Here is a 25,448-nt window from a genome sequence, read left to right on the forward strand (position 1 = left end):
GAGGCTAGGGACACCATCCCTGGCTAATAACCATTGATGGACCTATCCTCCATGTTGCTTGAAGTCATCTTCCTTGTCAATAGTAAATGCTGTTTATCCTCAGGACAGACACAGCAACATACAGACAATGAAACCTTCACAACCCCCAGCATTTTCCAACTCTGTTCTAATTCTGGAGGGAACATGGGGGGGGAGGGGCGGGGAAGGGAATAAGAGAGTAGTTCAATCTCCATGCCTGTTCACACCTTGTCCATCTGAATAAAACTGCCAACAAGAACTACTGGGATGATCAGGGGAACAGATTGTCTATTTTATTAGAGGAGACTGGAAGAGCTTGGAAGACTGGATGAGAAGGCTGAGAAGAGATATGATTGCTCTTTGTAAATACCAGAGAGACTGAAGAGCTATTCAAGCAAAAGGACAATATTGGCATAAGAACTAATGGATATAAACTGGCTATGAACAAATTCAGGCTGGAAAATTAGAATGTTTCTAACCATCATAGGGGTGAAGTTCTGGAACAGCCTCCCAGTAGTTGTGGGGGCAAACAACTTAATTAGCTTTAAGCAGAAGCTGGACACATTTATGAGTATAATTGTATGATGGTATTGCTTGTGATAAAAGGGGGCAGGGCTCAGCAGCCCTGGGACTCACTTCTGGTTTATGTCTTATCTTCCTAAAGCTCATGCTTCAGGGTTTCAGCCAGCCACCTGCAGGAGTCAGGAAAGGATTCCCCACCCCCAAATGTATGCTAGGATTTTGTTTTAAATCTTCTTTCTGTGAAGCATCAGGGATGGCCACAGCTGGAGATGGGACATTGAGTGGGGAGGGCCAGGGCTCTGAAGTGACATCAATATTTTCTCTCTCAAGTGCTTGGCTGGCTGGTTCCTTCTCACAAGCTTGAGGTCTAACTGATTGCCATATGTGGGGTTGGGAAGGAATTTTTTCCCCAGTCAAATTGGCAGTGACCTTGGGTTTTTTTTGCCTTTTTCTGCAGTATGTGGGTACTGGTCACTTGCCAGAATTATCTGGGTGTATCTCATTTAATCATTTCCCTGTCATTGCAGTGGATTTGGGCACTGGTGCACCTCGGTCCCTTCTTGTCTCTGCCTGTGGCATATCATAATCTAATCTCTCATTGGTTATAATACTTTGGTCTAATTTGGGTTGTTGGGTTTCGTGTGCGGGTGCCAGATGGTGCTGGTGGCCAGTGATATACAGGAGAGCAGGCTAGATAATCTGGTGGTCCCTTCCAGCCTTAATCTCTATGAACAAGAGTGCCAGTTCTGATGATGATTTTTAGAGCTGGGCAAAATATTTTACTGCTGACATCTGATATTGTTTTTAGGATGAAATCTGACTTTGTACGCCAGCTTTAGGGCAGTAGAGGCTATAGAACTTCGCCAGTGGGGGAGGGTCAGGATTACCACAGAAGGGGAGTGGTGTTACAGGCACACAGGAGATGGCCAGCGGTGGGGGTGCTGTGAGTATGCAGAGGTTGAGGGATCACCCAACTTGTAGGGCACTCAAAATCTAGGGTTATCCTTGCTTCCAAACTGCAGATTTATTTAATTATATTAGTAGTTTTGACAATATCTGGTGTTTTGTTTTCACTATATTATGCAAACATTAACTACTTTCATCCTAATGGCACTCCTGGAGGTAGGTGCATGTTGTTAGGTGGGGAAACTGAGGCACAGAATGATTAATTGATTTAAGCACTTCGAAAAATGGGACTTGGGCTCCTACGTCATTTAGGTGCTTTTGAAAATGTTACCCCATGACTTTCTCAATATTTTTCAATTAATTATAAATAAACAACTAGAATTACATTTTTGTGATGCTATATTCTTGCTTTAATATTGCATGTGTTTGCCTTTTAGTCAATACACATAATTCAGTAATTCGCAAAGGGTCTCTTAGTCATTGGGAATTAGCAAAGTCCTAGTGTATTTGAGGCTTGTAACATCACTATTCTAGGCTAACATAGCAGATTGCATGTGTATTTTATATTGTGTGTATATTTGCACATGCATCATTAGGTTTTGTGTTTCTCTCAGAATAGAAAACGCTCCCTTTCTTGAGCTTGCATCTTTTTTGTTGTTGTTCATATTCCTTTTAAAGAAAGTAAATGTTCTCCTCCCCTTGCTTCAGCCTTTTTAGTGTCAAAAAAATTTAAAATATTTTGCCAGGGTTTAATTTATTTAGATCCACCTTGAGGAAAAACAATGGTTCAGCTTTCATGTAGGAGCTGGAGAAGTTTGCTCTGGAACAGCTGACAGGCTGTAGGGAAAAGTCAATAATATGCCGTGTGTATTGTCAGCAAGAGAAAGCTTGCCTTAACAGATGAAAGCCTTAATGCCTGAGAAAATGACAGCTTATCTGATTGCTCTATAATCTCCATTTCAGCACTGGCTGACAGAGCTGGAGATCTTTGCTATGATCTTCGCAGCTGCCGTCCATGACTATGAACACACTGGAACCACCAACAACTTTCACATTCAGACACGGTGAGGCCTTTGTAAATTACTTAAGGAAGGGAGGGAAGAATGCTAATTTTGTCTATACCCGACTTTTCTGGGACTCTTTTTTGTTTTGTGTTTTCTTTTAATATATACATAGGTAGAATGGTTAAAGAATTATATCTCAGTTTCTTCCACTTATACTATATTTTGTGATCATGAATGTCTTCCATTCATTGGGACAAATTCCTCTGTTACACCAGCATAAAGTTGGAGTAACTCCACTAACTTCAAATAGAGTAACCTCAGATTTACACTGAAGCCACTTAGAAGAGAATTTGGACGAATAACTTATATTTCATAAAGCTGCCAGTTGCTAAATAAATGGTCGGCCATGCTGGAATGGTTTGGAGGTATTTTGGTTATGTTTCTTCTTCTTCTGTTTGTTTCAACTTGAAGAAGCCAACATTTCATTGAATGAATCAAACAGAAAATAGATATTCATAAATAAATCTCAAAGAACTGGAAACTACACATCAGCAGCCTTCGCCAGTCCCTCTCCCTGCCGAGTGCCATGCCTGTAGCAATAGAATGTGTTCATAATGCTTCAACGATTGTTGTGGTAGCCATATTTGAAAACACTGGAGAGCCCTGCAGGACATTTAGGTGGGCAAGAACTTGGATAGACCAGTGCCATTTTGGAAGCAGACAACTCTTTTGGGGGAGATTTTCAAAGGCACAAAAGGTAGTTAGGCATCTTAACTTCCACTGACTTTCAGTAAGAGCTGGGCACCAAACTGCTCTGTGTGCCTTTGGAAATGTTTCCCTTTGTGTCAAAGGTCAGGTGTTCTCAGCAGGAGGTCTGTAGGTGTCAGTGGTTGCGCTATGAATTCCTTGTTTAAAATAATCAGTTCAGAAAATAATACGGGGACCAATCTTGCAATCCCTAACTCACACAAAATAAGAGTTTGACTTTAGTAAGAACTGAGCAAAAGCCTCATTGTTTAACCCAATGACTGATATTTATGAAGTAGTTAGCAGTCAAATGTCTCTCAGCACTCCTTTTAAATCTTTAACACAGTATTTGGGTGGGTCTTAAGCAGTGAATGGGGTTTTTAAAGGCTTTTTCCCTGAGGTGAATTTCAACCATTGGTTTTAATGGTTCCCCCAGCTACATAGCAATGAATAAGCATTACACTTACTTTAAAAATATCAATATATAGTCTGTAATTGTGAATCATAGTAATATTTCTGAATGTGAGACTGACATGTAATGGAAAGAAACATAACTTTTTTGACATTCTTTTAAATTCTAGGTCGGATTCAGCCATTCTGTACAATGACCGATCTGTGCTCGAAAATCACCATGTTAGTGCAGCCTATCGCCTTTTGCAAGATGATGAGGAGATGAACATTTTGTCTAACCTCTCAAAGGATGATTGGAGGTAAGAACAAACAGTAGGGCCATTTGGGGAAGTTTCAGCCAGGCCAATTGTAGTTACTACATTTCTTTGAATAATAGTATCCATCAAAATATAATATACAGCTGTATTTTTATTACTAAGAGAAAGGATATTTAAAAATCTTTATCCTATTTTTACCCCTCTCATTTTCATCTGCTGTACTCTCAAGGACTAAATTCAGAAGTGATGTGTGAAGTTATTTAACTTATAATGGAATCTATTCGTTAGTCTCTCATAGATCTCCCTGCATCCACTTATCACTGTGTAGGTGAATATACTGGTGGCCTGATTTTCATTTACACAAAAACATAAATTACAATTAAGACCACTCCAAGGCCCCTTTATGCTGCCAGAACATTATAAATGAGCTTTAGTGTAAATGAGAATCAGGTCCAGAGCATATAAGTGGGTATAACAGACATGCCAAAAAGCCAAAAGAAGGTCTAATTTAAAACAGGCACTCCTGATGGAAATAAATTATTTGCAAAAATCGGCATTTTAAAATAACAGATTATTCAGACTGAAAGAGGGCTTTTTATCTCGTTTTTAAATGAAATATCTGACACTTTAAAAATAGCAATTATGCATAAAACATATATAGTTACCTGGGTCGGACAGAAGAATCTTAAATGAATTGTATTAATCAGAGTTTTTTTCTCACTGGAGTGAAAGCATCTTATCGTGTGTTATTGCAGACAAACATATACTGGTTCATGTATGCATTCAAACTGAACAAAGTGCTGAGCACATTCAACTCTTAATGACTTCAGTGGAAATTGAGGGCACTCAGCAGTACTTCTCCAGGCCCTGGTAAGCTGGGTCAGGGAGGGTCTGCTTTCCATATTCACCCAGTCTTCCCAGCCCAGAAACCCTCATGACAGGTGGAGCCAGGGATGGTACCCCTGTCTGAGCACCTGGCCTAAACCCCAGAACCACATGTGGTTGGTTTCATTCAAAAGTCAGCACTATGGATCACAGTTGCCAACTTTCACGTGGTAAATAAGCACCCTGACTTTCACAATAAGCCAAAAATCAAGCTAATCCCATTTCAAAACAAGGCCAAAACAAGCCAATCCCGAAGAACCCCAACATCTATGTGACTAGATCTCCCCCAGTATGCAGTTTGGGACTGTGGTGGGCTCGCCGTGCACCCCGACTCTCTCCCCCCCTTGGCCCTGTTTGCTGGGAACTGATAAAAAAAAAATGAAGCAACAAACTACAACAAGCTACAAGCCAAAGAAGCAAAAATCTACAAGCCAAAAACAAGTCAACAAGCAACTCATAAGCAAATTAAGCCAAAAACAAACCCAATTTCTGTTGGTTTTTTTCACGGGTTTGGCATGTCTGCTATGGATGACTGGCTAAGTATGACAAGCCACTCAACATCTTGTGGCTTCATAAACAGACAAACTCTGAGGAAAAAACACATTAACACTCAGAAAGTGTCACAAGAATCTTGAAAAAGGAATAAACCTCATTCTCTGGGTCATGCTATTAAAATCTAATTTACTTTTCTAGGTTGTCTGTTTACTTTTTGCATTTCATTCACCTTGCACAGTGAAAAGGAGCTGAGTGATTTCAGTTAACATCATGAGGCTGTTGTGTTTAAATTCAGTATTCTAAGGGATTTTTAAAAATTTAAATACAACTTGTTTTGACTCAAATTAGATAAATAAGATATCAAGGAAAACAGATTTTTTTAAAATTGTAAACATTCCCCTACAGTATATAAAATATAAACATAATTTCCTACAAACAAATCTGTTCACACTGGGCCTAATTTTTCCTTGGCATAACTCAAGTGGTCATGGCACCTCAGTAGTGTTGGATTCATGCAGGTTGTGAAGTGCTTTGGCATGGAAGTTTCTATACCTATGATGATATTTCAAGGATGAGGGAAATAAAGGTCCCAGTTCAGCAAGGTACTAAAGCATGTATCTACATTGAAGTTAGTGGACTACTTGGTGTTCAGCATTAAGCCTGTGCTTAAGTACCTTGCTGTGAAACTTAATGGGAGCTGATGAGGGAGGAGAAGAGAAAGTGAAAAAAAGTTAAAGGAAGTTGTCTAAGAAGATTGGGGTCAAAATTTAAATTTTGCCCCACCCTCATTTTGGGATGTACAAATCACAATGGAACAAATTCATCCCTGCTGTAACTACATTGTCCTCACACTCAAATATGGGCCTATGGTACATGACAGCTTCCTTGATTCTCTTCATTTCTTCCATTCTCCTCTTTCTCTTACCATCTTAATACCCTCCTTCTTCCTCATAATATAATTTTGGGGACCACATCTTTCATCCCAATGCAGTTTACAACATGCAGTCATTGAAATGCTACAACTTTTTGGATGGAGGCCATCAGCTAACCACACAAACAGAGCAAACTGTACAATATTGTATTTGTGGGGGAGATAGTTTTGTCCAAAGAAGAGTGTCATGGAAAGTCTTATATTAAAGACAAACACAATAGAAAACATGGAAACTGGATTTATCTGTCTTTGAAAGATGAAGCACTGGTGAGACCTCACGTGGAATACTGTGTGCAGTTCTGGTCTCCCATGTTTAAGAAGGATGAATTCAAACTGGAACAGAAGGGCTACTAGGATGATCCGAGGAATGGAAAACCTGTCTTATGAAAGGAGACTCAAGGAGCTTGACTTGTTTAGCCTAACTAAAAGAAGGTTGAGGGGAGATATGATTGCTATCTTTAAATATATCAGAGGGATAAATACCGGAGAGGGAGAGGAATTATTTAAGCTCAGTACCAATGCGGACACAAGAACAAACGGATATAAACTGGTCATTGGGAAGTTTAGACTTGAAATTAGACAAAGGTTTCTAATCATCAGAGGAGTGAAGTTTTGGAATAGCCTTCCAAGGGAATCAGTAGGGGCAAAAGACCTATCTGACTTTAAGATTAAACTCGATAAGTTTATGGAGGAGATGGTATGATGGGATAATATGATTTTGGCAATTAACTGATCTTTAAATATTCATGGTAAATAGGCCCAATGGCCTGTGATGGGATGTTAAATGGGGTGAGATCTTAGTTACTTCAGAGAATTCTTTCCTGGGTATCTGGCTGGTGAATCTTGCCCATATGCTCAGGGTTCAGCTGATCGCCATATTTTGGGTCGGGAAGGAATTTTCCTCCAGGGCAGATTGGAAGAGGCTCTGGAGGTTTTTTGCCTTCCTCTGTAGCATGGGGCACGGGTCACTTGCTGGAGGATTCTCTGCTCCTTGAAGTCTTTAAACTACGATTTGAGGACTTCAGTAGCACAGATATAGGTGTGAGGTTTTTCGCAGGAGTGGGTGGGTGAGGTTCTGTGGCCTGCATTGTGCAGGAGGTCAGACTGGATGATCATAATGGTCCCTTCTGACGTGAATATCTATGAATCACTGAATCAACACTGGGAAATAATTCAATCTCTAAACTGTTTGTGATAATAAATAAAAATTCTACCTAGAGAACAAAATTAAATAAAGAGTACTGTGATGCCCCTACCACCACTCCCTACACTCTTAATTTTGATGGGGAACTGTGCATTGCTTTGTCCATTAAATGAAAAGCAGTAATTCATTCTGGGCTACAGTAAAAGGTCATGTGTCATTGGCTACAAGCAGATTTTTAGCAGCTGCTTTTGACCATATTCTTGGTAGTTTGAGCACAATCTTCCTAAAAATAGTCTGAGTCTTGAAACTTTAAAACATTGTTGATTGAGGAAAAATCTACCCCCTCCTCTTCATAGTGTCAGAACTAGAACAGGGCAAAAAACATCGGGTGAACAGTTTATTCACTGGAAAACAGCTATTTTGGTTGACCTGAAACTATTGATACATTTGGTAGAAATTTGCCTAATCACTGGGCTAAACGTTATAAGAAGGGCACGAACCTAGGCCTTTAAAAACACTTGGAAACAAAACATTTCAGGTCAAACACATTTTGTTTGTCCCAATGTGAATGCTCCCCCAGAGTACCCACGGTTATAAGGCACCTCACCACCACCTGCTTTTATTGTAAAGGAGTCTTGTCTCTGCTTGCTGTGGATCAGCTCCCTGAAACCAACAGCCTCTGGCAGCACAAGCACTTCCTTCCAGGCAGGTCTGCAGGCCACATGCTTTGTACAGCTAGCAAAAGGCATGTACCCACCCCCGAGTCCTTGGAGCATTTCCTGCAGGGTCCAGTTCCTTCTCCACTGAACACTCACAGAGTTACCAAAGGACCAATACACACCAACTTGTAAGATTCAACTCTGGAGCATCACTTTGGTTAACACCACAGCACTTAGATGTATTTATGGTGAAAGCAAGAATATGTTTACTGTCAAAGAACAGAAATTCTAGTGACAGTGAGTAAGAATACTGGAAACAAATGGTTACATATAAAACAAAATCATAACAAGCTTTCTAGAGACTAAACTTGACTAACAGGTTAACCTCCTGTCAAAAGAAAATGATTCCATCCAAAGTTATCCAGCGTGTTCAACCAAGCCTGGCTGAGACCCCTTTTTAATGAAGCAAAATCGCAGTACTTTTTCTTCCTCAGTGAAAAGTGACGGGGCATCATCTTTGCCTCCCAAATACAGTGGAGCAAACCTTTGATATACACCTCCAGATAGGGTTTCTCTCTCCCCTCTTCCCCTTCCCACACCACTCCTTTTCTTTTCCTGTTAATTTCTTTCTGAAGTCCCTGCAATCCTTCATTTGCATTTGGTGATAGGAGACCCATTGTGAATGAGACAGTATAAACATCCTAGGATGTATCAGGCAAGATATTTCCAGTAGAGACAGGGAAGCGTTAGTACCATTGTACAAGGCACTACTCATTTGGAATATAGGGTCTCCCATGTTTAAGAAAGATGAATTCAAACTGGAACACGTGCAGAGAAGGGCTATGAGGATGATCTGAGGAATGGAATACCTACCTTATGATAAGAGACTCAAAGAGCTTGGCTTGTTTAGCCTAACCAAAAGAAGGCTGAGAGGAGATAGGATTGCTCTCTATAAATACATCAGTGGGATAAATACCAAAGCAGGGAGAGGAATTATTTGAGTTAAGCCCCAAGGTTGACCCAAGAACAAATGGATATAAACTGGCCATCAACAATTTTAGGCTTGAAATCAGAGGAAGGTTTTTAACTATCAGAGGAATGAAGTTCTGGAACAGCCTTCCCAGGGGAGCAGTGGGGGCAAAAAACCTAACTTGTTTCAAGAATAAGCTTGATAAGTTTATGGAGGGGATGGTATGATGAAACTGCCTACAATGGCATGTAGTCCATCTGCGACTGCTAGTAACAAATATCTCCAACAGCTGGCAATGGGACAGTAGATAGGGAGGGCTCTCAGTTACTACAGAGAATTCTTTCCCAGGTGTCTGGCTGGTGGGGCTTGCCCCCATGCTCAGGATCTAACTGATCTCCATAGTTGGGGTCGGGTAGGAATTTCCCGCCAGGTCAGATTGGCAGAGATGCTGGGGGGGTTTTCATCTTCTTCTGCAGCATGGGGTACTGGTCACTTGCAGGTTTAAACTAATGTAAATGGTGGATTGATTCTCTGTAACTTGAAGTCTTTAAATCATGATTTGAGGTCTTCTATAACTTAGCCAGAGGTTTAGGTCTATTACAGGAATTGGGTGGGTGAGGTTTTGTGGCCTGCAATGTGCAGGAGGTCAGACTAGATGATCATGATGGCCCATCTGCCTTTAGAGTCTGACTGTAAGAACACATTTTCGGTATATATACATAGCTCTCTACATAGTATCCATATATATATTTCACAGAGATATTCATGACCAAAGTGACACAGGCTTCAAGACATCACGTGACACTCTTTGGTAAACTAAAATGTACATGCCACACCCAAGAGATTCCTTGTAACCCCTCTGCACTCCCTTGCCAGTTGGTATTGAGAAGTTCCAAGGTGTTACCCAAACCAGACTTTGATTCACCAAATATGTTTGGAATTCTTTTGAATTTGGTTTGACCTGAATTGAATTTTTATTTATTTTTCAGAACTGCCAGTGAACTGAAAAAATCAGTTATTTGCCCAGCTCTAGGCAGAATGCATGTTCCTTGGTATACTCATTTATGTGTGAAGACTCTAAGAGTAACACATCTCCTTTAAGAAACACATTAACTGGTTGAACTAAAATGTTTAGTTAGGTTTGAATCTTTTCCAGATTGCTTAATTTTCCTTCGTCTTAGTTAGGGCCTTATTTTGTAGCTGCTGCACATGAAGCTGCTGCAGAATAATGGACATTGTTCGGATGTACAATAAGGCCCACATTTTGAAATGCAGCTTCAGATTTTGGGTGCCTGCATCTTCGAGTGTCTAACGTAATATACCCTGGGCCTGTTCCAGAGGTGCTGAGAACTCACAACCCTAGATGGGGTCAACAGGAATTTAAGCTACTCGGGAAAAAAAAAAAATCAGGCCCTAAGTATCTTAATCTGGGCAATAAAAATCCAAGGCCCTTTAGATCAGAAGGTATTCTTGAAAATTTTAGCCTAACCAGTTTTAAAGCTTTATCATGCCCGAATTTGAGTTTATTTATTCATTTTGAGCTATTTGATCATTTGAATGTCCCCCCAGGAATAGGCCCGGGCTCTGATTCTGGACAAGACTCAGGCATTCGCTAAAGTGCCTTTTCTGAACGGAGGTCACATTAAGATTTAAGACTGCAATAGAAAAAGTGAAGATAGACTTGGGAAATGTGTCTGTCTGTGCATATGGGTTTTATCAGTTTTATGGTGTTCAGTCTTTCTAGTCTGGGAATGTGTTTTCAGGGAAGGTTCTTCTATCCAATCAGCACAGCAGACCTCTTTGTGGCATTTGCATATGCAGGGAGAGCAGATATGCCCAGAAGAGGTCTGCTGCGGGGATCAGGGAGAAAAGAGCCTAGTCCTTAATTTAATTTTCTGGACTTTTCTCTTTTACATTAAAGAACTCTGCTGCTTGTTAAATATTTGAAAAGTTGATAGGTTGCTTCATCAGACAAATCCCATTTGCTAAAGTAGTCAACAGGTAAATTATAAAACTGAAACTAAAACAGATCACACTGAATTAAGACAATAAATTGCAAAGAGAACAGATGCTTTCCAAGATACTGTTATGGACTGGCATTGTATTTCTGTGCTAATCATTTCCACGCAGTTTACTGAAATAGAGTGTATTTAGTACAAGCCCTTACTGGCAAGTACAGGATAAAAAAGGCATCTGGAAAATGTTGAGCTCTTCAGCTCCTATCAGTGTACAGCTCAGGAAATAGTGTCTAATGAAAGTTTTCATAAACCATTGTTAGTAGAGGTGGAGTTGTGATCCAACAGTTGTGTATATGATCTCTCATACCATATAATGCTGTGTGTGTTGTTTTGTTATTGAAGGTCAGTGATGCCTTTTGTAGGCTGGTTGAAACTTCTAGGGATGCATTTGCGAAGGTTCAGGATGAAAAATTTGCCTACATATAATCTTCATTTGTGCATGTAATATACAGGCATTTGCACAAGCAATTATATATTTTTCTTGTCCAAATCGGGTATTTGTATGTGTGCATGCATGCACATTTTTCTGAGTAATGCCAGCCTTTGAAAATGTTGCCTTTAAGGCAGTGTTGTTCCTTCCTTTATTATTTTCCATGAGAATAAAAAAGTGAGACCCACTATCCATGGTTTATACATAATTTTCTGCTATGCACAAAAATGCATGCATTTGACTGAAGTGGAATGGACAAGGCACTATGCTGTTGGCAACAATCCTGCTGTTGGGCCCTAGGGTATGGACTAGATGACCTTAATAGGCCTTTTCCACTCCAATTTGTGTGACTTTATGGGGATTTAATTCTTTCAGTAGGACACAGCATAAATTGGGGTGGGGCTAAGGAGAAAAACTGCATGGAAAAAAACATCAATAGTTATTATGAAACATTTCATGAAGTGAACGTCCTCAGGTCAGTTGTCCGAAAGAGCAAGTTAAAGTGGTCTTCAGCTGGAACAATGCAAGAGATTTTAAAGAATTTATGTGTGTAAATTAAAGCAGACTAGAGATCAATGACCCCAGCCTACTGATAAAGCTACAGTACATATGTGACTCATGCATGCATAATTTATTACTCCAGGTGCAGTAATCAGTGGTAAAGATAGCATAGAAGTATTACTGTATTACTTACAAAAATGTATAGAATTTTTGTCCCCTGGTGGAAACATTGCAGCTTTGATTCTGCCCTACATGCATATACCAAAATATGCATATATAGTCCCCTGCTGGTGGAAAGTCCATAAGGTACTTTTATGGCCCTCACTACCATAGTAGTCAAGCATCTCAATCTTTAAGCAGGGAATTTCATTAAAAATTGGTAAACAAACTTGAGGACATACTTGCAGAACACCTCCACTGAAAATAGACCAGAGAGTTTTGATTGTTTAAAGTTCTGAAAAAATCCACATTGACTTCCAAGGGATTTCAATCTGATCCTTCCCAAGTAGGATTTTTTTTTAACTTTCATTCATTTATTCATTGTGGAATAGTTTGAGTAGCAATATGAGGAACACCGTGTGATACACTTGAACAGGAAAGTTCTTTTGAAAAAAAAAAGTGCAATGGGGTGGCTAGGGTTAGAGTTAAACACGCACAACTTAATGACATTTCTCAGCCTGTCTAATTGCACTGCATGCAATCCCAAAATTTCAGAGAATGTTCATTGCATCGAAGGGCCAGAACCCTACTGATTTCTGGGGGAAATCTGAAAACCAAAAGGCGGAAATGAGGAACACATGAACCTCCCGCCAGCTCTTTAGTACAGCTACAGCCTCAAGCACCTCTGCAATTGTCTGTTGATCCAACCAATGCTTAATTTGTAATGAAAGAGGTGCCAGGACTCAAGCTAGATGGCCAGAGAGAGGCAGCTGTTGGCCCGGTGCCCAGCTCTGAAGGCAGCGCTGCTGCCAGCAGCGGCACAGAAGTAAGGATGGCATGGTATGGTGATGTCTCTGCTCATCCTGCCTATGGAATTTAATGTGTTGACTCTCAGAATGACTTATCTCCCAGATAGAAAGAAGGGGGTGTAAAGGCACAGGGGTGGGGAGAATGGGGTGCATGAATCCCTGGCAGCGGGGAGAGTGGGGGACCCAGGTATGGGGCGTGGGAAGAAGGGGGGCACACAGAACCCTAGCATGGAGGACAAAGTGGGAATTGATGGAAGGAAATAATGAGGATTCCCACCAATCCCATGGCATGGGGAGTAGGGGCATGGGCACGCAGAACTCCTGGGCATGGAGAGAATGAGAGACCCTACTGTGGGGGAGGGGCAATGAGGGGGGCATGGAGCTCCTGCCTTGGGCAGGAATGGGGATCCTGCAATGGAGGGCTGGGTGAATGGGGGAGCACACAGAGCCCCTGCCATGGAGGAAAATGAAAGGTGTGGGAGAAGTGGGAATGGGGTTGCTCAGAGCTGTTGTATGGAGGGGAAAATGGAGGAGTCTGAAATGGGGATGGGAGAATGGGCGATACACAGAGACCCTGACAAGGAAGAGTTTTAGGGGGAGGGTGTTCAGGAAGTCCAGGAAAAGAGGGGGATGGGAGGGTGTCACACAGAAAAGGAGCAGGGGTTGGGGCGGGAGAGGGATGCAAGGAGCCCCAGTGTGTGCAATAAGTTCAATTTGCACAAGCTATGAAGTTAACATACATGAACTTTCCATACAAATATTAAGACATCGACACAAGCCATTTAGTTTTTTTTAACTAATCTATTTTAAAACTGATTTAAAAGGTAAGTCAATACACAGTTGTGTTTCAAAATTCTCTTACTCCTACCCAGGGCATGCACACTATTTGAACAGCCTGCTTGCTTCCTTTTAAGAGCCTCCTATAGAAGAAATCGATTTGGGAGCTTTGTGTTTAATTGAAAAGAGCAGACCGTAATGGACTTGTCAGAAACCTCTGGGATTTCTCTTAGCAAGAGTTAATCATCTGACTAAATTGCTCTCTCTGTGGCTGGGATTTACAACATGAGATCCTCCTTCCTCTCCCCTTTTGCCCTGATAACGTGAAGAGTTTAGTGACGCAAGTGGAGGAGAGTGGAAATGTCAGAAGTGATTTGCAGCTACCCAACAAAAGAAACAGCGGTGTTATTTAACTTGTTTCTCTTTCTCTTTCCTCCCTTCTCTTGGCTCGATATCCGCTCAAAAGGGAATTCAGGGCCTTGGTGATAGAGATGGTGTTGGCCACTGATATGTCCTGTCACTTCCAGCAAATCAAAGCCATGAAGAATGCTTTGCAGCAGCCAGAAGGGTGAGTCACCTCCTGATTCTGTGTGCAGTGAAGGGCTGCATTTCAGCTGGTACTTTGCAATTGTATTAAACTTCAAAAGTCTCTCTCTGGAGGACGCTTTGATGTCCACGTCTGTTTCTGTTGTTGGATTTTGAATGAATTCACACGTGAGCACTCAGGCACGTGCCCGTATGATATTCTGGCAGGCCACAGCATCTAAATAGCAAAGCTTTGGGATAAATCAGCCCATTCATTTTCCTTTTCTTAACAATACAGGATAAAGGGCATGTGTGATCGAGCTAAGGGTATGACTGAAAGAGCTTGATTATGGCCTCAAGTCACAGGTGCTGGGAGCAACACCGGCTGCACAGAGTATAGCTTGTGCCTCCACTGCAGGGAGCCGGCTCTGTAATCGGAGACAATAGGGAAGCAATCTCAGAGCCACAGAGAGCAAGTGTGTGCTATAGAACAGGTAAAACAGTATGAGGAAGGCCTTCTCCTCTCCAAAGATCATCTGTGAGCCACTTAGAGCCCGGAGTATCTTCTCTACTCTCTCTGCCCCCCTCCACACACCATTTTATCCGAACCCTTAGAACTCTGAATTGTGGGTAGTATTCTTCCAGCCAAGGAGAGCTTGGCGCACATCTTCCCAGAGCCAGCCAAAACTGTACCTAAATCAGGCATGGATGATACTAGCTGCTATCTCCTCTCAGGAGCTATGTGTATTGCTTCTGCAGCACTCCTGCCAGTTTGGGGCAGCGAGAGATTGGGATTACTGCATGGCAGTATCGATAATAATTCACTAGGCTCCTGGGCTAGCCCCTCAGTGGCATGGCTTTAAGATGATTTCAGCCTTCTATGATCTGTAGTGTCTCCGAAGAGTTTGAGTTTCTTTTCTGATCTCTTACCTGCACCAGCTTTTTACCGGTAGAATTCACATGGTTTAAATGGAATTATTTTTCATGCTTATCACAGTGAGACCAGAATCAGGCCTTAATTGTTTAACCAAGTCAACAGACTAAAATAATCTAGAACTATTTACTGACTGGAGTTTCATGGACTGTAACCCAGCCCAAACTGAGAATATCGGGAATGTTCAAAACTCACTCATTTGCACACAAAAACTCTGCAAAGAAAATAAGCGAGGCTAATGCTTCCAGTTTCCCATTATGCTTTTGAATGACTCCATTACCAAAGGAAAGGTTTATGTTGGGGAAGTTAGATTAATCTTTCATAGTTGTCAAGTTTTATAAACACACAAATAAATCTATAAGTAGCCCAGCCAAAGGTTATGAAGGCCTCATTTACTTGCTTAGCTGGGTTTTTGTTCTTTCTCTTTCAATACTGGTGCAGACAATTAACTTGTTCAGTCATTTGGGTTTGCAGAATCGACAAGCCGAAAGCCTTATCACTGTTGTTGCATACAGCAGACATCAGTCATCCAGCCAAGGCTTGGGACCTTCATCATCGCTGGACCATGTCCTTGCTAGAGGAGTTCTTCAGACAGGTAGCCTGGGACTTTACAAAATTATTTTGTAGTTTTGCTGACAGAATGAGAGATGGAGTTGACGGGCTTGGGATGGGAGAGGGAGAATGAATCCTATAGGTCAACATCTTCTTTCACTTATATTTTTCATAGGGAAGATGCCCACTATAGCAGCAAAGTAGATACAATTTTTCTTTCGTCTGACTTCAGTGAAATTCCACTTTGTCTGATTGTAAGCTAGTGTCTGATATGCTGTCCTTATCAACATATTGGAAATTCTCAGTCTTTCAGATATCCAGCAAAACTATACCCAGCACCCCTGAATGAATTTCTAATGACCAAAAGGCAGAATGTCTAACATAGTACCCAGCTTGCCAACCATTGAAGATCTTCAGGAATTGGGTACACCTAAGTAAAAGTACTCAGCATTAGGTCCAGACTGTCATTTCTTTCAATAATGAGTCTTCCTATTTCTCTTTGACCGAACTCTGCTGCCACTTTTATGCCAGTTTGAAGTCATGGAAACCAATAAAGCTCAGTAAATTGTAGATTACAGAGCTGGACATATATCATTACAAATGGCAAAAATTATGTTGCTCTTTCTGTAGACATATGGACTGGTCTAACCTATAGTTCTCGCAGGGCCCCCTTTTGCCAGAGCCACAAATCCAGACACATGATTGATTCCTGTGTGATACTCATAAGATCCTCCATCTGATCCTAAGAAGGGTTGGTTTTTTTGTTTTAAGTACAATAAAAGTTCTTTTTTTAAATTTATTTTTAATAGCAAAAAAACTTTTTAAAAGGTAGTCCTGATCAAAAAAAGTAGAAAAATCATAAACATTTTATTGACCTTTTTCCCCTCTCCAACTTGAAAATTTTGTAATATTTCCAAATGTTGACTAGCTCCATAGATGGTTGAAACATAGGGAGAAAAAATTAGTGAAAATGCCATTGAAGTTTATTTTTATTTCAAAATATGGACAACATTTTGCAATTTAAAAACTTTCTACCATAAGAATATAAGAATGTCCATACTGGGTCAAACCAATGGTCCATATAGTCCAGTATGTCTCTGACAGTGTCCAGTGTCAGATGCTTCTGGCAGTTGGAGGTTTAGAGACCCCTGAACATGGGGTTGTGTCTCTGTCTATCCTGGCTAATAGCCATTGATGGACCTATCCTCCATGAACTTATCTAATTTGTTTTTGAAGCCAGTTATAGTTTTGGCCATCACAACATCCCCTGGCAATGAGTTCCACAGGTTGACTGTGCATTGTTTGAAAAAGTACTTCCTTTAATTTATTTTTAAACCTGCTGCCTATTAATTTGATTGAGTGACCCCTTGGTTGTGTGTTATGAGAAGGGGTAAAAAACACTTCCCTAATCATTTTCTCTACATCACTCATGATTTTACAGACCACTGTCATATTTCCCCTTAGTCGTCTCTTTACTAAACTGAAGAGTTACAGACTTTTAAATCTCTCCTCGTATGGAAGCTGTTCTATATCCCTAATCATTTCTGTTGCCCTTCTCTACACCTTTTCCAATTCTAATATATCTTTTTTGAGATGGGGCAACCAGAACTGCACACAGTATTCAAGATGTGGGCATTCCATGGATTTATATAGCAGCATTATGATATTTTCTGTTTTATTTTCTATTCCTTTTCTAATGGTTCCTAATATTCTGTTAGCTTTTTTGACTGCTATTGCGCATTAAGTGGATGTTTTCAGAGAACTAGCCACGATGACTCCAAGATCTCTTACTGAGTCGTAACAGCTAATTTAGACCCCATCATTTTGTATGTATAATTGGGATTATTTTTTCCAAGGTCTATTACTTTGCAGTTATCAACACTGAATTTCATCTGCCATTTTGTTGCTTAGTCATCCACTTTAGTGAGATCCCTTTGTAGCTCTTTTCAGTCAGCTTTATGAAAAGCCTTAAATGTAAAGATATTGCGGTAGTCCCAATTTAACAAGGACACTACCAACCTTGGTCTGGAACCATTAAAGTGATTTACTTTTCAAGAAGTGGTGATATACGTGCTAAGAAAAATCTCACCTCACATCATCTTTATGCTTTTCCAAGTCAGAAGGGCAGTACACTTTGCAGAATAGTCACCTACTGAGTACATATAAGCTCACCGAAGAACTGGTGACTACGCAGACCAAAGAATACGCAGGGGCCAAAGGGAATACGATAAAGGAAGAGTGTTGCTACTTATTTATTATTGCACCCAAAGACCCCAGTCGTGACTGAGGCACCATTTAACCTGGCTGGCTGTGTACCACCACAGAAAAGAAACATCCAGGACTTCTCATGCTCACCGTTGATTTCTATGGTAGTTTGAAATTGCTGTGGTATATTTTGGCTCCCAGTCACAACCACGTGGAACATGGTCACCGTGCTCAACAAAGTTAGAGTGGGATGTTGATTTAAAGCATTGATACTAGCATATTTCACAAGTTATTTTAAATCTGAGTGGTCAGCGGGGAGTACTGGCAGATGTATGTTATCTCATGTAAATTATTGTCCTCTCTGCTCGCAGTTTTCTGAGTGAAACAAATTAAAGGGTGTTTTGAGCAAATGTATTTTGAATGCACACAATGAAAAGGGTTGGCACAGAAGGGATATTAACACTCCATCTCCTGCATAATTGTGTGATGACAGGGGTGGGCATGCAGTTCTGGTAGCTGGAAAATGTGTCCAGGTATCTGAGTTTCAGCATTTATTTTGAGCAACAACCCTACCAGCTGTAGCACGCTGAGGGTCTCAGTATTTTATTGAGGGGGAAAATCTGAAGTGGTGAGATCCACCCTGTGGAGATACAAATGTATATAAAGAAATACAAATAGAACTCAAACCATGGAGAAGGAGTCCTGACAGATACTTTCTCTTGGTGGACTTACTCTAATAATAGAGTTCCATTACCTGTTGGTTTCACATGAGAAGTGCTGTATAGAATCCTCTTGGGTTTTCAAGGTGTTCCATAGAAACACCCAAAAGGCAAAGAGTGCTGTGTAATCAACATTTACCTGTAGCATAGTGATACACAGTCAAATGTTAGGATTCAATCTCTGATGGCTTCAATCTCTAGATCTCCTTCAAAGTGATTTATCTGTTTAAAAAATATTAAAAGTGTGAGGTCCCTGGAGTAGATGTTTTAGAAATAGGATTCTGGTTTATATTTAGTAATAGTTCTGAATATTTATTTTTGTTAATAGTGATGTAAACTGTATAAGAGAAACAGGAGCTGCCCCCTTCAGAATAGGGTGAGGGAGCATGCAGAATAGAGTGGGCACAGTTGCTGCAAGAGGAGGGTGGCTTGTAGGTGGACAGTGAGGTGATACCTGTCCACAAGAAGCTCTTAAAGAAAAGGATTTGGATGCCCAGAATAAACAAAGTTATCCGTTAAAAAGCTGAGTCTTGCAATTAAGGGTGTAACAAGAGCTTCAATTAAAAAATGAGAGAGGCCTTTCCAGTGTCCAGAGCTGTTACAGATGTTAAGTGACTTTTCTTGTATTCTAATATGTTCTCAATTTTGTTTCTCCAGGGTGACAAAGAAGCAGAACTAGGGCTTCCTTTCTCCCCACTGTGTGACCGCAAGTCTACTATGGTAGCTCAGTCTCAGATAGGTATGTCATTCCAACGTACTTCACTTAGGACTCAAAGCAGCAGTTTAAAGGGAAAAAATTATTCTCCCCCAATGGGAGTAAGATCACTCTGGGCACTCATCACTTTGAATTAGTTTAGAGAGGGGGGAAAAGATAAAAAAAAATTCCACTGACGCTATTGCCCCGAAATGGATGAGTCTGAGCTGAATAGCTACCACGTTGAGTTGATTTATGAGAGTTGTACTAAAGGGGAACTTAGTTCACAAATGCTGCTGCTGGACCAGCCACTATGCCTGGCTGTATGGTGGCTGTTCCTTGGGTCCTGAGCAGCACAGAAGCCACTTGCACTATGAAGCGGGGATCCTGGCTTCAATACAGGTTACTTTAGTTTTTGACTAAAGTCATTGTTTTGCTCATTTAATTGATTCGCTAGTCTTCTAACCCACCAGCAGTGTTTCAACTTCTCCAGTCAGCAAGCTCCACCCCCAACCTTATACTGGGTCCAACCACTGCTTCTTGACCTCATCTCCCCACTCCCCATCCAGCAAGGGAGGTGGGAGCCTGCAGTGACCCAAAACAGTGCTTCCTTTTCCACTCCTACTCCTGCAGGAGAAACTGTGAATGAGGTCTGGGGAGAATGTTCAGTAGGGGAGTGGTGAAAGAGACCTGAAGTTGTTGAGAAGCATGGAAATGGGGAGGGGGCAATAAATCTGTAACTATGGAGGGGCAAGGAAGAGGGGAGAAGCGGCCTAGAGATGTGCAGGAGTCTGGGGCCAAGAGAAGATACTGGGAGTTGTGGAAACGGGTTTCTGAGGCTGAATGGGGGAAATGAAGGAACAAGAGGAACAAGGGGCAGGGGAAATGGAAAGAGAAAGGGACTGGTGGGTGGAAGGGACAGCAAGAGTAACTGAGAAAACACTGGGTATGTTTACATTGCAATGTAAGCCCAGGGTTTGAACTCAGGCTCAAGCCTAAACCTGCTTCCATCTACACACAGATCCCACTAACCCAGGGCTTAGATCCACGTCCCAGGAACTTACAGAGGTGGAGGGTCTAAGCCTGAGTCAAGCCAGGACCCAGAGTTCTAGCTCTATGGATTTGCAGTGTAGATGCAGCCCCACTGGACTCGTGCTCTGGGAGTCCACCAGAAGTATCCCAAAATTCCACAGGCTGACTTTCTTTGAGCTCTGGACAGTCAATTTTTGTGTACTGTCAAGTTTTCCCTCACTGCACCATGAGCAAAGGACTAGAGCAACCACATTTTGGGCAGGTGTTAGGAAGTCTGGGATATGGGTGGTTTGACTCTGGCCCATGTAATGCAGTGTACAATGTACATGCTAGAGCCCTAGGTTGGGACCCAAGGTTCAACAATTCCTAATCTGGGGTTGCAGATGAGCGAAGACACTCAAGCCATAGGTTGACAAACTCAGGGTTTGCTAACTTGCGTTCTACTAACCCTGGGCTTACACTGCGGTGTAGACACACCCCTGACACTAAACATGTGACAGAGGGAGAAAGTTTTAAAGAAAGGTGTTGCGGGGGGGGAAGGGGGTCTTTGTTTTTCCCTCCAAACATTTTATAACCAAGCTGAAAAATGTGTAAAAGGTTGAAATTTCACAGCTGTCCCCAGCACTGTCATGGGATAAATGGAAACCTAAATCCAAACATCCCTGAACTTTGGAGAAGTTCAGATCCATATCTGTGTGGATACACACAGGTGAATACATTTGATCTCAGCTCCGAGGAGCCCTACTACTAAGGGCAAAATGGCTCCATAGGCACCTCAGACATGCTGGAGGGGGACCAGACAGGGACTGGAAAATACAGGGGAACTGCAGCTCAACTAGAATCCCTGTTGGGGACTCCCAGGCAGTGCGTGGCTGCTGCGCTGCTCTGGAAGGGGGTACAACAATGTTCCCCACTCCCAGCTCTCCTGGCTGGTGTGAAGGGAAAGGTGTGTGGAGCTAAGGCTTCACCTTCCACACACCCCGTTTCAGGCCCTTCACTTTTGCAGAGGCCCTAGGAGGGAGCAGGGGCCATGCTCCGAGGAATTCTTCCCAGCTTCTGTGCAGGGCACAAGCCTGTGTGGAGAAGCTGCTTTTACCTTCCTCCTCTTTTGTATTCCATGCACAGGTCGGCCAGAATTTGTCTCTAAATAAAAAGACCCTTATGACCGCCTCCAGTGTGCAAATCATTGCAGAATTAATGGTGAATTAAACCATTATCCAAACAATTACAGCTTGAGAAACAGGCACTCAATCAATAAGCGGAGAGAGATTTATTTAGTTCTGTGCTATTTATTATTATATTTAATTTGTGCAGTTAACTGTGTCCAATTGGCATTAACAGGCACAATCTCTCTAGAAATCTTGCCCTCTAACATTATAAAGTTTTCATTCCAGTCTGCTCAACATATGGGCAATAGCTTGATATCTTTAGTGTCTCCTTCATTAAATCAAAAACTCTTTATCTTTCCCCAATATGTGTTGAGGGTAAGATTCCTCTCAAAGTCGGAGGCCAGGTTCTTAAGGAAATATTCAGCTCCTATTCATTTGCTTATCTGATTGGTAGCTTTTAACAAATAGTGCCAGTGAATGGTAATTACTAAGTTTCTTTGTAGAAGTACCTCATGAATTCCAAATTGTACTATTATCTACAGCATGCAGCCCTCATTTTCAACTAATGAAAGGAATGTCATTTGTGAGATAAGTGTGTGTTCTCAGTCCACTCTCTAGTGGGGACATAGAGTTTCTGGCCTATCGCAACAGCTTGTTTACAGTATCAGGGGAGATGGAACTAAATCACATCTCGAGGTTCCCTCCTGCTCAGAGTTAAGGTTCTGTTATATTTTGCTGCTTTACAAAAGGTCGTCATTAGAGCTGGGCAGAAAAGATAATTCCTTTTCGCAAAGGATATCAATATTTCAAAATCTGGTTTTGTTCCAATTTGGAATAAAATCCAAAATTTTTGAAATTCTCTGCAAAGGGGATGAAGCTCCAACTTACTGACAATCTGCTTGTTGGATTGTCCCAGAATTACAAATCCCAGAAGCCCTGAGGTCCCTGATTCTGGGGCAGTCTGTACGGTGAGCTGCTGAGGAGCCAAATGGGTGGAAACCAGGTAAAATTCCATCAGAACATTGTTAAAATCAGGACCATCACTGTGAAATGTTTTGATTTTGACAAATTGGCAGATTCCGATGAGAAAATGTTTTGTCAGAAGTTTTTCAGCCAGCTCTAGTTGTTGTTATGGATGCACAGAGCATAGCAGGGGAACGCGCTTGATGACCAGAAATGCAAAGAGAGGGTTTTTTAGCATGTGTCGTTTCTACAGAAATTAAACAATGTAACAAGAACCATTTATTTAAAAGGAAGAGAAGAAAAGAGACATTCTTTCACCTGCCACTTCATTTTGTAAAGAAAATGTTGGGAACGAGTCCAGTCAGAGATGATTCACATCTTAAAGTCAGGCCTTTGGTCAAGTGGAGGTGAGGGGAGGGGGGAACCCAGCAAATTGCAAAAAATTACCAGGCCAACGTTTTTATTTCTCAGCAGGAGAGTTAAACTATTTAAAGCCCCTTTCTTTCTATCCAAGGCAGCAGGAAGCTTTATTTGACTGGAGATCAGCCTTTGTTGTCATCACTGTCTCTTGTAGCTGATTAATGTAGCAAGAGCCTTTTATTTTTGTCCTTTGGCTTGCTGGAAAGAAAATCGTGGCTTCAGAAGATATAGGACAAAAGCTGATGATCAAATGAGGTTGTTCCTGAATGGCAGTCTCTCAAGAAATTATTCGCTAACTAGCATAATCTAGGTGTCCTTTTTAACGTGGAATGAAAATAAACACTAGGCTAGCGGTTTTCAACCTTTTTTTTCATTTGCAGACCCCTAAAAATTTCAAATAGAGGTGCAGACGCCTTTGGAAATCTTAGACACAGTCTGCAGATCTGCGGACCACAGATCAAAAACCACTGTTCTATGGTGGTGATAACCTTTTGTGGATCCCTTTGACATAGTCTGTGGACCTCTTGGGGTCCACAGATCACAAGTGGAAAACCCCTGCTCTAGGCAGTTGGCCTTGGGACCCTCATCTAAGAGTGTAAAGATAAGGGATAAGATAATCCTCAGAAAAAAATTATGTTAAGGTGGAGAGTATACATCAGTAATTTAGAGTAAAATACATTAGAGGGTGTTGTAAAGTATCCCCAGACCAGGCATTGTAAACCCAAGAAATCCGGAGTTCAGGTTAAATTTAAAAATAAATACAAATATGTTACAGTATGGAAATGTACAGTTAGGGCTCCCAAACAACCTTAACTCTACTGAACAGTGACAATATGAAGGGAAAATAAAGTTGAAAAATCTGTCTTTAAAAATCAGTGTGTCTAATCTGTGACTACAAACACTAAAGTGCCTTACTGACCCTATGGTTATTTGTATCGTGTCACTACAGGGCACGGCTATGGATGGCTGAAAGCTGATGTATAAGCGTGCATATTAGCAGACCCAAAACTTAGTGCTTTCCTAAACACTCTGGGTGGATCCCAGGGTGGATCCATCCCTGTTGCTTGCACAAAGAGCTGACTTGCAGGAAGACGTACTGTGCTGTTTCCTCCCAGCCCTATCCCTTGTACACAAGCCAATAGAGGGAAAGATTTAGCTCTGTATTTTTCCCTTCTTCTTCTGATTTAAAAATAATATATGAATTTGTTAAAAATTAAATGAATAGAATCTGAATACGTTTGACCCTCAATGAGTACAAGCGGGGCAAACCTTCAAATGAGAATATTCACAAAAACCCACTGATATTTGATAGCTCCACGACACTTGGAATAGATACCCAGAGAAGTCTGTCATTATTACTATTCTTTTATTTTTCTGTTTCCAGAAATTTCATTCTTCAAGTTTGGTCTCATCCAACTGTCCCGAGAATTTGGCTTAGATACTCAAAAAAACTCATGCAGAACAAGTTCTATTGCATCTGTTTATATTCTGAATTTCCACACTTTCTTTCCAACATTTAAGGAGCTACCATTGCATGCAAAATATCAGCTTGTGGGTCAAGATTAATGCATAATATCATTCTTCTTTGTCCTTTTTTCAATTCCTCTTTCAATATGTAATTCTTTTCATCCACTCTGCTACTACACTAGATAATTCACAGGCAATGGCAAAACATAAAAACTTACCTCTTCTGTTTACGTCCACTGTGTTTTGATTCAGGTTTTATTGATTTCATTGTGGAGCCCACTTTTACGGTGCTGACAGATATGACAGAGAAGATTGTAACACCACTCATTGATGAAGCCTCCCGCTCTGGCATGACTGGATTTAGACGTTCCAGGTGAGTACCTATGGTTGCTTTGGTGCATAAGTGTTGTCTCTCATTTTAGGCTCACTTTCCTGTTTTGGACTCACTGGGTATTAGCAAAGACCTCCCATTGGTTCCGTCTGTCCTGGTTTCTACCTGAAGAGAAATATGGTTGGGAAGTGTAGTAGAAATGGATTGATCATGAAGTACAATCAGACCTGGTTAATTATTGCTCGATGTATGCATATATCCACATCAGAATTCATTGGAATTTGGATGTAAAGAGTCTCACTTTCATTTAACCTGACCTTCCACCATAAGAGCTATCAAGGAACCGTCTTGAGTTATTAGGTTTTTTTTATTATTATTATTGGGTTTCTCCTGTGCAGGTTCTGGGATAATTCCAGCACTATTATAGGGTGAATATTCAAAAGGCTTGAATGGGGACTAATCTGGTAGCCTGTATGCTATTCACCATTATCTGAATAGTCAGAATAATACAAATTAGAGAGAGGAAAGACTTATTTGGTCACTTAGCCCCTCCCTTTGTCAGTGCAGGATTGTTCCAGACATTTTAGATTCTCCATTGATTTGTACATGTCTCCAGCAATGGAGTTTCAACCTCTTCCCTTGGGAGTTGATTCAGAAGTCTAATTGATCTCACCATTAAGAAGTATATCCTGATTATCAAACTGAATTTTCCTTTTCTTCCTTTCCTCCTACTTATTATCCCTTATGCCACACTCAATAATTTGTTTCCATCCTTGGTGTTTTACACTAAACAGATATTTAAAGACATTGGATCAAACCAACATTCCATATTTGAATGCCTCTTAAATCCAGGA

At 41.1% G+C, this 25,448-nt stretch overlaps 1 protein-coding gene across 10 annotated transcripts in view; it reads left to right on the top strand.

The window, feature by feature from the left end:
• The window catches only part of PDE1C (phosphodiesterase 1C), a 419,031-nt gene that overhangs the window by 328,064 nt on the left and 65,519 nt on the right, over nucleotides 1-25,448 (top strand). For all 10 annotated transcript variants that reach the window (XM_073332967.1, XM_073332968.1, XM_073332972.1 and 7 more), the window contains 6 exons: nucleotides 2,410-2,510; nucleotides 3,779-3,907; nucleotides 14,110-14,211; nucleotides 15,577-15,697; nucleotides 19,236-19,317; nucleotides 24,516-24,636. In XM_073332967.1, coding sequence (XP_073189068.1) covers nucleotides 2,410-2,510; nucleotides 3,779-3,907; nucleotides 14,110-14,211; nucleotides 15,577-15,697; nucleotides 19,236-19,317; nucleotides 24,516-24,636 — 656 coding nt within the window. The remainder of the gene's footprint in view (nucleotides 1-2,409; nucleotides 2,511-3,778; nucleotides 3,908-14,109; nucleotides 14,212-15,576; nucleotides 15,698-19,235; nucleotides 19,318-24,515; nucleotides 24,637-25,448) is intronic.

Source organism: Lepidochelys kempii, chromosome 2 (genome assembly GCF_965140265.1).
Source record: "Lepidochelys kempii isolate rLepKem1 chromosome 2, rLepKem1.hap2, whole genome shotgun sequence".
Classification (NCBI taxonomy): Eukaryota; Metazoa; Chordata; order Testudines; family Cheloniidae; genus Lepidochelys; species Lepidochelys kempii.